We start from the raw sequence: 12,904 nt of genomic DNA on the forward strand, positions 1-12,904 counted from the left end.
ATTCTGGATGTTTCAATAAACAACCACCATTGTTTTTTACATATATTATATGTAATTTATAAATACATAAATTATAAATTTTATAATTATAAAATAATTTATATTTTATATATTATATAAATATATATTAATAATATATATGAAATATATAAATGTGAATGTTAAAGTAAAATTACAAATAATTATAATTTATATTATATAAAATAATAAATTATAAAAATAAAATAATATATAATTATAATTATAAAAATTATAAATATATAATTTACATATACATAAAATATATATTACTGAAAGAAAAGATGGTAAGCTTAAGTATTCAAAGTGTCCACCCAAATACAGCCAAGATTTTGGCTCAAATACACATTCTCTGACCTTATGACTAGCTGCATCCAGGATAAATTCTGCACGAGTACCATTATTTTCTGGGCTTCGGTAATCAAACAATGAATTTGTGAGGTATGTCAAACCTTTTATACTTAAATTTTCACCACAAATGAAGAAACAGGCTTCCTGAAAATAAATGTAAAATTTTTAACCAGGAGGAAACATTATTAGACAATTAAAGAAAACCTTGGTTTTATAACACGAATTCAGCAGTCAATAGAAATCACTGCAATTTGAAGTCCTGTTAAAAGACAAGCAATGCTGTCTCCATTTTCACTGCCTATTTTGGCAAAGAACATTTTAACAAACCAAAGAGGAACTCCATATAGCTGCCATAAACAAGAAAGAAGAAACATTTATGAATTGGAAAGTATTTAGAACTACTGTCCAGGTGTTAAGTACCACCAACTTTCTAAATTCCCGTGAGCTCTATAATTTCTTAGAGGGGAAAACAGTAAAGTTCCCCTCTCAAGCCAAAGATATATACATAGTCTAACAGACTTTTTTGGTATGGTTAAACACTTCAATAAGCACCTCATTATCCCTGCATTCTGTCCAAAAAATAAAAAATAAAAAAAGGAGGAAAGGGGAGATTCCGACTTACAGTTTCACTTCTATTCATATTCTCTTCAAAATCTTTAACACCCATAATTCCTTTAAGGCACATGGCTCTGCAACCTACAAAACCAATCTGGCAATCAAAGAAAGGCTCTCCCATCATAAGGGCCTAAAAGAGGAAAAGAAACATTAGAACTATGAACTCGAATTTCATAAGAATGTTACAGGCTTAACTTGTAGAATTTTTTAATTAGTTGAAACATCTTTAGGATTATGACCTTTCCAAATTTATCCTCCTCAGGTCAAAAACCCTATTAAAGTAGGAAACGTTTGCTTGTCCCTGTATCCTCAAACCTTTGTATCTTCAATGACTGGCACTTCAATAACATTAATACACACACACACACACACACACACACAAACGCACATGGGTACACACAAGTTAAATGAAGAAATGGAAAAAAACAATTACTGTTGCATATTACGGTAAAATCTTCGTTAGAGAATAACTATTTCAACCAATACTTCATATCACTAAAATAGAAATATAAAACTATATTTTAAATATACTACTTATGATATAAACATGTACTTATTAAATATTAGCCGTAAGGACCATTCAAAAGATTCCCAAAAGTGTTCAATGTTGAAGGATTACCTCAACTGTAGTTCCTTCTTGTTCCCAACACAAAACTTCTTTAGATTTTACTTTTTGAGGGCTGTAATAACTACTCTCAGCTTGCATTTCAGTGAGCTACAAAACAACATGAGAATATTAAGTAAGTCAAATTAGTATTAAATGGCAATAAACTGTCATTACTATGATGAATTGATGGAAACAAGGCCAATTTTAAGATTCAGGAAATTTAATTATTAAGCAGAAAAACAGGTGCAACAAAAACAGCTGTTACAGATTATCCACAGTATAAAGGTTGAATATGCTAACCTAATAAATTCATATAGAGAATATAAATACCACCTTATTTTTACTTAAGTTCTTTTTGTTAATAATATTGCTTAAAAAGGTAAAAGCTATGTAGCTGTAACAGTCCCACTCATAAAATGGCTCATATATTCTGTCAAAAATATACATACATTTTAACCTCAATTCATTATTCCCTAATATATTCAATCAGGTTTAGTTCAATCACTCTTAAGATGTGTCCCTATCTGTAATCAAAAAGAAAGCTGTGAAGAAACAGATTCAACACAACTTTTTCTAGATTCAAAGGCGATTACTTTCAAAGTCCCAATATATATGTCAAACACTCACTCAAACATGCATATACTGAGTGTATGCCAGACAGAAAGTACTACTACAGATGTTGACAAAAAATATATATGTGTGTCTTTCTCTCTCTCTCCCTCTATACATATATACTTGGTCCCCTGAAACTGACAGTATTTTAGCACATTATTTCTATGTATCCAAAAATTAGATAATTTAAACTATTTTTTAAAGATACTTTTCTAAATGCAATGTGGGTTTCCTGGTTTGGATCATGTTACAGAAAAAGGTCATTATGAAATTAACCTCAAGTCTGGAATTAAACAATAATGCACCAAGGTTGGCTTCCTAGCTTTGACAGATGCACTGAGCTAGTGTTAAAATGACAACAATAAGGAAAACTAGGTAAGGAGTATATATGAACTCTCTGTACTATTTCTGCAACTTTCATATAAATCTAAAACTATTCCAAAATAAAGATGTTAGTTCTTGAAGGTATTCTGCTCGTGTCTGCTAATGATGCAGTGACCCTTATTCTTATGAAATAGATATATTTTTTAAACTTAAATGCCAAGTCAAATGACATTTTTAAAAAACCAGTATTTAACTTCAGTTAAACAGAACTTATTGAACTGAAAATCTGTACTTTTAAGCATCATAACCTCTTTACACTAGAAATCAACTAATTATTCTCATTTTTTATAACGAATTTTAAATAACATAAGCCTTTATTTCTTGGATATATACAACTGGTATATACAATGTTGCTCTTTTTAAAGTACAGTTCTATAAAATGCTTAAGTAAAATCAAATATTTTAAACTTGATTACCCTTCAGCTGTCTACAATTACTGTAGAGAAAAAGCAATTAATTGATTAAAAGGACTCAAACATTACAAGAACAATTTTCAACATTATTTTTTAAATGCTACATTTAATTTGGCATGATTTTTGTTGGATTGTTATCGACTGTTCAGAATACTAATGTAGAAACATGACCTTATTTTCTGACCAAAATATGAACTACAAATTAATTCCATACATTCTTCAAATCCAAGCTGAACAATGAATTCTAACGTTTTCCTCCTAAATATCAACATATTTCCCTTAGAGAAACCTTCAGAGACACATAAATATTTCAAATTTTTTAAAAGATATTTTGACTAATGACAAATACTCACCAAAAGTCTATAAAAGTTTTGTATATAAATGCCTATTCTGCCTCAGTTTAATACAATTCTTCTCATCAGTGAAGTTAATAAAAATGTACCGGAATAATTTCAAAGTAAACAAACACACAAAAGTCACCAGAAAAGATAGTACTTTACTAGCAATCCTTAACCTCCTTCACAAACTTAATATTAATTTCACTTGGATCATCTAAAATTGGCAATGTATTTAATAATAGCTGGCAACAGTTGGCTTTTTATTACATTTTTAAAGGGTTTGCTGTTTTATCATTTTTATTTTTTCAGACTGACCCCACATCCCTTTAATTTAAACAAAGCTAAATTACTGAATTTCACTTGCAAAATTCATATTAAAATAAAAAATTTTGTTTCATAAAATCCAGAAATAAACAATTTTAAAAGTGTTAAAATAATAGAATATATGCTTTTTTAATCATTTCTGCCCCAAACTCTTCTGAAAAAAAAAAAAAAAAAAAAAAAAAACAAAACTTTTAAGCTGCTGAAATCATGACTAAACTTTTGTTGAAACTTATTACCTATACTTTTTACCTTTTGTTAAATTAGAAAATATTGGTTTTAATCAGAATCTTTAAAGACTTTTAAAACATTTTTAATCTACCATCTGCTAGAGTTATAACTTATAGAGCCTTACCGCTGACTGAAAAAGTTTATTTCAAGTAGTTAAACAATCCAAGTTAAATAAAAAAACACCAGAGCAAAACTGTGACTTTTTCACTGCTACATTTCCAGTATATAACAGTTGGCCTGGAATGATACCTGTAATACGACTTCACAGATTGGACACAGGAGTTCATCTTTTTCAGAAAAATACCCGCATCAAAAAATAAACCCACAAAGATAAATACACTTTTAAAAAATAATCTAAAAGAAGGTCCAAAAATTTAGAAAAATGGAAAACAGACAAGGATATGGGTAGAGGGATGAACAATACATTTATTCAACAAGGACTTATTTGTTATATACGTATAAAACTAGCCTTTTTTAAAATTACCACTTCCTGAGTTCGGGGTACTATCAAAAAAACTACAGCCGCTATTTTCTGAAAAGGCTGTTGTTCCTTCACTTGACTGGTAGACATTTAAGTTGTTTCAACTTTTTGGCCATTGTAAAGTAGTGCTTTATGAAGATTCACATACATCTGTTTGAGCTCAGTTTTCAATTCTTTTTAGTATATACCTAGGAGGGTAACTGCTGGGTCATATAATAATTGTTTACCTTTTTGAGGAACCACCAGTTTTCCACAGCTACTGCACCATTTTACATTCCCACAGGTCCTCCCATTTGTTTTTAACCAACTCCAACTACAATTCCACTGCTATCAAATTACTACTCTGGTCAAGATTACCAATAATTTGCCAAACCCAATGATCCATGCTTAAAAATGACCTACTTCCTCCACTATAAAATGGCACTTAGCTTCCAGACAGGCACTCTATTGCTCTTCTACCTACAATCATTAGTTTCCCCTCATTGACTTGTCCAAAAACAAAGTCCTAACATTTATTTCAAACCTAATCCTTTCACAGTACTCCTCTCATCTCAGAAAATCAGAACTCAACCCTTCCTGTTGCTCAGGAGCCATCCTTGGATTCTGTTTATTTCATTTATGGCTCAAAATAAAATCTATCAGAAAGTCCTATATTCTTGATCTTCAAAACACATCCAAAATCCAACTGATTCTTATCACCTCCACTTGCTACCACCCTAGTCAAGCCATCATCATCTCTTGCTTAAAAATTGCAATCCTCACTTTGATCTACTTCTGCTTTTGTCCCCTTATGATCTATTCTCGACACAGCAGAATGACACAATTTAAAACATATTCATATCTTAGAACTACTATGCTAAAAATTGTCCAGAACATTTCTATCTCATCAGGATTAATGACAAAGTCCCTAAAATGACCCACTAGTATCCATGAGGATGCGGGTTCAATGCGGGGTTGACAATTTATGGACCTCTCTCAAAGCCATTACCTCTCTGACCCAATTTTGTAATACTTCCACATTAGCTCACTTTGCTCTGGCCCCAACAGCCACCTTGTTGTTCTTTGAACTCTGGGTGCCTTTACATATGCTATTTCTAGAATGTTCATTCCTATGTATCTGCAAAGCTTCCTCTTTTACAAGTCTTTACAGAAATATCCCCTTCCCATTAAGGCCTTCCCTGAGCACCTACTTTTAAATTGTATAATTCCCTCCCATTTATTTAGTGGAAGCATTTGATATTCCTCTTTCCCCTTTATTTTTTCACATAACCCTTATCATCAATAAATATACCATCTTATTAATAATAACAATTTACATTTTAAGAGGCAGGGTTTTATATCTGATCTGTTCACTGTGGGTCTCCAAATACAAAACAATACTTAGTATCATAGATGGCATTAATATATATTTGTTAAATAAATTAGATACTGTAGAGGAATATTACATATATGATAATACTACTATAAAAAGTCAAGAAATAACCCAAAATTAAGGTTAGGTTATAGTTGAGGTGCAAAAAAGACAAGATATGATCAAAGAAGAATATATAAGGGGTACACAAGTATTAGTGGTATCATATTTCTTAAAAGGATGCTCATCTGATTATTCTTTAACCAGAAAATATATTCTATGTAATCTTTTGAGAAATGTATTTTACATGCGTTTGTTAATGGAGGAAGTACTCAAAGTATTTTAAACAGTGCTGCAAAATAGAGTTAGATCAGGAACTAGATAATAAAAAACTGCACTATCTTTGAGAGAGAAAAAGAGAGGTGAGGAAAGAAACTGTACATAAACAACCCTTTCCAGAAATTGTGTAATGAAAGCACAGAAATGAAACAGTAGCTGGAGGAATACACAAAGTCACGGCAGATTTCTTCATGTATATTTCTTTTTCAATGGAAATATTAAGGCATCTTTGTATGCCAATTAAAAGATTCAGTAGGGAGGAATTCCCACTGTGGCACAACAGAAACGAATCCAACTAGTATCCATGAGGATGCAAGTTTGATCCCTGGCCTCACTCAGTTGGTTAAGGATCTGGTGTTGCCATGAGCTGTGGTGTAGGTCACAGATGCAGCTTGGACCCGCATTGCTATGGCCCTGGCATAGACCAGCAGCTGCAGCTCCAATACTACCCCTAGGCTGAGAACCTCCATATGCCACAGATGTGGTCCTTACTAAAAAGCAAAAAAAAAAAAAAAAAAAAAGAGAGAGAGAGAGAGATTCAGTAGGGAGATAAAAACTTTCTTTCTCAAAACTTATCAAGTTAGTAAAAAAGAAAAGCAGAGAAAGCCACAAGAAAAGATCAAAATTCAGAGATTTCATATGATTTTATAGACTAAGCACTGTTAGACTCTGTCTTACAACTACTGAGTGTAGAACAAACTAAACTAGATTCTTACTAGAAGTTAAAATTTAAGCATTAAGAGATAAACAGCAAAAAAAAAGAAACCTACTTTAAAAGTCACAGTTGCCTTTGTACAATAAAATCCTATAGAAACAATAGGATCCTTCAAAGTCTGTGCTTTCTGTTGATGTGTGGTTGATGTAGGATCATTCCCAAGGTAGTCTTCCTCTCCATCATCATAACTCACAATTGCAGGCACAAATGACCAGGCCCATGACACCCAACCCTGTGGCTGTTCATCCTCTTGCTGTGAATATAACTCTTGGCCTTTGTACTGAGAAGGATACTGCATATCTAATCTTGTTTCATCTTCGGCACCTATCAATCAAAATAAATAAATCAAGAGAATTTAACCCAAAGGATAATTAAAAATTTAAATTATATAAAAACATTTCTCCCACATGATTCTTTCTACATGTAAAGTATGAACAAATTATACATTGGTTATTATTATTTGAAACCAATACTTTAGCATTACTACTTTCAAGTTTCTATGTATTGTACTTTATCAATCTCCTTTCATAGTCCATGATATTATATGGGGAATATATTTGATAAATACAGTATCATTGTATTTGATATTGTACTTAAAAATATTTTATAAATACAAAGAATAAATTCATTCTTTAGCATTTCACTCATTAAATAACAACATAAAACTTACCTCCCAAAAATAAAGCTAAGGTGCTGAAAAACTGACTTTTCTCAGAAACATAATATCAGAAAAATCTAAGAAAAGTTCTTGATTTCCTGATGTCCTCAAAAGAGGAATAATGGCAAGTGTCCCCAGGCAAATGCATCCCCCCACCAAAAAAGAGTTATCTCAAAGTATGAAAGTAAATGTTATAATGAAACTCTTCTTAGTTAAGAAAAATAAGTGTTAGTTAAAAGTTTCTTATTAGTAGAAAACATATTTCCTATTCCACAGATAAAGAAGTCACAGCAAAGAACTTTTATTTGGCTACAATTTGGCAGACTAAGGATTTAAATTCCAACCACTGTAAGGTATTCCACCCCATAAAGACAAACTCCATCAAAGTCCCTTAACATTGTTGTAATAATACAAAAAAAGGTAGATCATCAAGGAATTTAGGGAAAATGTTACTTTTTTAAAGATTCGTAGCATAAGCAATCTCCAGCAAATTCAAACATATCTACTCTTAGCTGATAAATGTATAAACACACACTCCTTTAAATATCATCCTCATTCAGATCTACTTCTAGGTTTTCTAGCCAGAAAAACCTCATAACTTTTCAATCCACAAGACAGGAGGCTCTTTGAACATCCTACATTTATAGGTCATGACACACGGCCATTTACGTCTTTCATCTGGGATGGAAAGTACTTGATAAATAGTAACTAGAGTACCTAAAATGCAATACCAAGAGACCTTAGCCATTTTACTTCAAAATAAATTATAAAACTTACAAATCCAGAAAAAAATGTTTTATATCATCTTTATATCTTACTGTTTAACCATAAATATCACATAGACTTCTATTGAGGAATGAAGCCTGTTATTAACTGTCCCTAATACGACCTTGAATTGGACATCATCACTGAATATCATCTTGGTTATACAACAGAGGTTGTATAACCCAAGCTCAACCCAAAACAAGGTTAGGTCCACAGAACTGGACTCTGGACCTCTCTTGTCTAAGCTATTAAAGTATTCCACTGCTTGATTTTTGAAACAAAAGAAAGAAATACCCCTAAGGGAAGTCTAAGAAATCAGTCACTATAATTTATATTTAATATTAATTAAAAATTAAGGAGGATATTTTGTAAGCAAGCTAAAAGTCCCTCAACAGACCAATGGTTAAAGAAGATGTGGTACACATATACTAGCCATATTAGCCATAAAAAAGAATGAAATAATGACATTTGCAGCAATGTGAACAGGCCTAGAGATTATCACACTAAGTGACATAAGTTAGAAAGAGAAAGACAAATACCATATGATATCACTTATACATGGAATCTAAAATACTGCACAAATGAACCTCCATATGCTGCAAGTACGGCCCTAAAAAATAGAAAAAAAGACAAGAAATAATACCCCCAATTTTTCTATGTATGTATGAAAACTATAAGCTCACAGACCTAAAAGTCTTACCATATTCCAATCACAAATAACATGAAGAAAAGGCACCAAGGCATATTAAAATCAATGTGCTTAAAATTTTCTGAGAAAAGGTTCACAGGCTATACCAGTGTCAAAGGAATCCACAGCTTATGCAATAAAATTTAAGGATTCCTGCTTTCAACAGATGAGAAAACTAATTCAGACTCCTTTGGAAGCAAGCAGTGGAGATGTTTTCTCCCTTTTTTAACATACCAAAAAACAAAACCCTGGTCACCTTCTCACATTATAGAAAGGAATAAAGGAAAAATTTGAAAATTACATTTCTTCAAAATGTAAAACTGTGCTCAAGAGACACCTATTAGAAAAATGAATTAAGCAAGTCACAGACTGGCAAAAAATATTCCCAAAATGGATTTGAAATGTACACAACAAAGGACTTGAATTCAGAATATATAAAAAACCACCAATCAGTAATAAGACCCAAAAAAGGTTTAAAATAGGCAAATATTTAACATAAACTTCACAAGTATAATTAACTGTCAATAATCACATGAAATAGTTCAAAATAATTGCTCATCAAGGAAGTGCAAATTAAAACCACAATGAACTACGACAACATATTTATGAGAAAGGCAAAAAGTAAAAAAAGACTGACAACACCAAATGCTGGCAAGGATATGGAGCAACTGGAACTCTCATATGTTGTTGATGGGAATGTAAAATGGCACAATCACTTTGGAAAAAAAGTCTGGTAATTTCTTAAAAAAAAAATTACACAACAATTTCAAACTTAGCTATGTACCCAAGAGAAAAGAATATCATGTGTCTATAAAGACTTTAAAAGAGTACCCAGGGCAGCTTTATTTATAATAACCAAAACAGGAAATACCCCAAACGTCCATTAACAATGAAACAGCTAAATAATTTATGTACAAAAGGTGCATTCATACAATATACCAGATAATAAAAAGGAAAGAAATATTGATATACGAATCCCCCAAATACTACACTTTTAAGGTAGTGAAAATATTCACAGAATGTACAATAGCAAGAGTGAACTTTAAGTAAACCACGGACTCTGGGTGATAATGATGTAGAGTCATCATTTATGACAAAAGTTATCAATCTGGAGAGGATTCTGATAATGGGGAAGGCTAAGCATGTATGAGAGCAGGGATGGTATATAGGGAAATCTCTGTACCTATCCTGCAATTTTGCTGTGAATCTGAAACTGTTCTAAAACAAATTTTAAAAAGTTTTTCAAAATTAAAAGTACAAAACAGTATTATGCTTGATGAAAGAATCCTTTCACAAGAGAATTCATACTGTATGATTCTATTTATACGAAATTTCCAGAATTAGTTTCCAGCAAAACTAATCCATGGATTTTTTAAAAATTCAGAACATTGTTTTCTTCGGTGGAGCTGGGCTGTGCCGGCAGGTGAAGGAAAGGAATGAGTGGAAAGTGGCATGAGATAACTTTTTGAGATGTTAATGACCGATATCTTGATGGGTGTTTCACATCACAGAGGTATACTTATTTCTCAAAACTCACTGAATAGTATACTTAAGATGTATGCATTTCACTTTGTAAACTTAATCTTTAAAAGAATTAAAAGAACCATTAATACACATTAATGTAAAACATTATATATATTATATATAATAATAAATTCTAGTTAACAGTATGGTGCTGACGTCTAGAGGTAAAGTATAGCGATGTCCATAATTTACCTTGAAAGTACCAAAAACTGGCTGAACTGGAGAGAAAGTAGTGTAACATGAACAAATATCTGATAAAGTAGATGTGACAAAATAATAATTGTAGAATCTAGATGACGAGCATGTAGATGTTCACAGTATAATATCTCTTTCAACTTCTCTATATTTGAAATTTACAATAGCATAGTAGGAAAAAATGAATTGAGCATCTACTATATGCTAGATTTTGTTTAGGTGTTAGACATTGAACTGCTGAGACAGGAACAAAGTCTAACAGAAATTTGCTGTATAGTGTGAAATGAAATACAAGGTTTGTACCTACATACACTTACAACATTGTTCCCAAAGCTTTTTTTTAAAAATAGACAAGATTACTATTAAACTATCATAAAATCCTACAAAAGTATACAATTCAGTGGTTTTTAGCATAGTCACAAAGTTGTGCAACCATTATCACTATCTAATTTTAGAACATTTCCATGTTCTAAGAAACATGAAACTCTAAAAAAGAAAATCTTTACCCATTAGCAGTCGCTCTCCATTCTCTCCTCCCCTGCAAGCCCAAATTACTAATCCACTTTCTGCTTCTAAGAACTGCCTATTAGGTATATTTTACATCAATGAAAATCATACATGTTCCCTTTTGACTGCTTTCACTTAATTTTTCAAAGTTCACGTTGTAACATCTATCAATATTTCATTCCTTTTTATGCCTAATATGTAGATAAACAACTGTTTATCCATTCATCAGCTGGTGAACATTTAGGTTATTAAATTAGGTTATTAAGAATAATGCTGCCATGAACATTCATATATAAGTTTCTATGTAGGCATATGTTATCAACTCCTTCATATAAACCTAGGAATAGAACTGTTGCATCATACGGTAATTCTATCCTCAACTTTTTAAGAAACCAGATTGTTTTCCATCCCCACTAGCTATACATAAGGGTCACAATTTATCCACATCCTTGCCAACACATGTTATTACATATCTTTTTATTATAACTATGCTGGTTAGTGGCTGCAAAGTAGTTTCTGTGGTCTTGATTTGCATTATCCCTCATGACTAATGATATTGAGCATATTTTCACGTGCTTATTGGGCATCTGTGTATCTTTTCTGTATACATATCTAGTCAGGTCTTTTGCCAATTCTTTTAATTGGGTTATTTCTTCCTAAGTTTTAAATGCCCTTTTCTAAAGACTCTGTGGAAATTAATCACCATCTCCAAATTTTTCTGAGTCTTGACCAACACAATTTAAAGCCAATCATTCTTTTCATCATTTTTCTACTTCAGATCACTCATACAGCTGTTTAATCAAACATCCTATCATTCTGCCATATGTCATACTTAACTGCTCACATGACTGTCCATTCCATCACATATTAAGATTTTAAAGGAAGAGAACTTCTTTGTATTTTCCCACATTACCAATAATAATGTCTCAGGTATAGCAGGCTTCAATAAAAGTAAAATGAAATTAAATAACTGAAGTGAATCCACTAAGTATCTGACAATGAAGTAAATACTTCATTAATTAATGCTCCAATTCATTAAGTAGGTATCCTCCAATGAAGCATATAGTTAATTATTATATGTAATTATAATTAACTGTAATTATACCTAATTAAGTATAAATAACTTAGTAACAATAATTCTTGGTGAGACACTGGAGAAAAATTACTAATATAGTTACTCCTCAAACAATGAGGGGGTTGGGGCACAAGGTAAAAATCCAGGTATAACTTTACAGTCAACACTCCATCATATCCACAGTTCTACATCTGAGGATTCAACCACCCACAGGTCGTGTAGTACTACAGTATGTGTTTATTGAAAAAAGTTCATGAGTAAGTAGACCTGCACAGTTCAAACCCTTGTTGTTCAAGGGTCAACTGAACTACAATTTACTAGGAAATTTTGATTTGGGACTACCTTAACTTTTACATAATGCACATTCTGAACACTTATACCTATTGAAAATATTAAAGTTAACATTTTTTTTTTAATTTTTTTTGGTCTTTTTTGCTATTTCTTGGGCCGCTCCCGCGGCATATGGAGGTTCCCAGGTTAGGGGTCGAATCGGAGCTGTAGCCACCAGCCCACGCCAGGGCCACAGCAACGCGGGATCCGAGCCGCGTCTGCAACCTACACCACAGCTCATGGCAACGCCGGATCGTTAACCCACTGAGCAAGGGCAGGGACCGAACCCGCAACCTCATGGTTCCTAGTCGGATTCATTAACCACTGCGCCACGACGGGAACTCCAAAAGTTAACATTTAACATGTAAAAAATAGTACGCAAAATG

The 12,904-nt window shown here is 32.1% G+C and overlaps 1 protein-coding gene across 16 annotated transcripts in view; it reads right to left on the reverse strand.

Annotated features, from left to right (window-relative positions):
• The window catches only part of VPS13B (vacuolar protein sorting 13 homolog B), a 735,231-nt gene that overhangs the window by 669,038 nt on the left and 53,289 nt on the right, over nt 1–12,904 (reverse strand). For all 16 annotated transcript variants that reach the window (XR_002343694.1, XR_002343693.1, XR_002343695.1 and 13 more), the window contains 4 exons: nt 6,832–7,100; nt 1,604–1,699; nt 992–1,114; nt 376–513 (listed from right to left, as the gene is read on the reverse strand). Coding sequence is in view for 13 of the 16 variants with exons in the window: in XM_021090606.1 (XP_020946265.1) it covers nt 376–513; nt 992–1,114; nt 1,604–1,699; nt 6,832–7,100 (626 nt within the window). In the remaining 3 variants the exon portion in view is untranslated. The remainder of the gene's footprint in view (nt 1–375; nt 514–991; nt 1,115–1,603; nt 1,700–6,831; nt 7,101–12,904) is intronic.

Source organism: Sus scrofa, chromosome 4 (assembly GCF_000003025.6).
Source record: "Sus scrofa isolate TJ Tabasco breed Duroc chromosome 4, Sscrofa11.1, whole genome shotgun sequence".
Lineage (NCBI taxonomy): Eukaryota > Metazoa > Chordata > Mammalia > Artiodactyla > Suidae > Sus > Sus scrofa.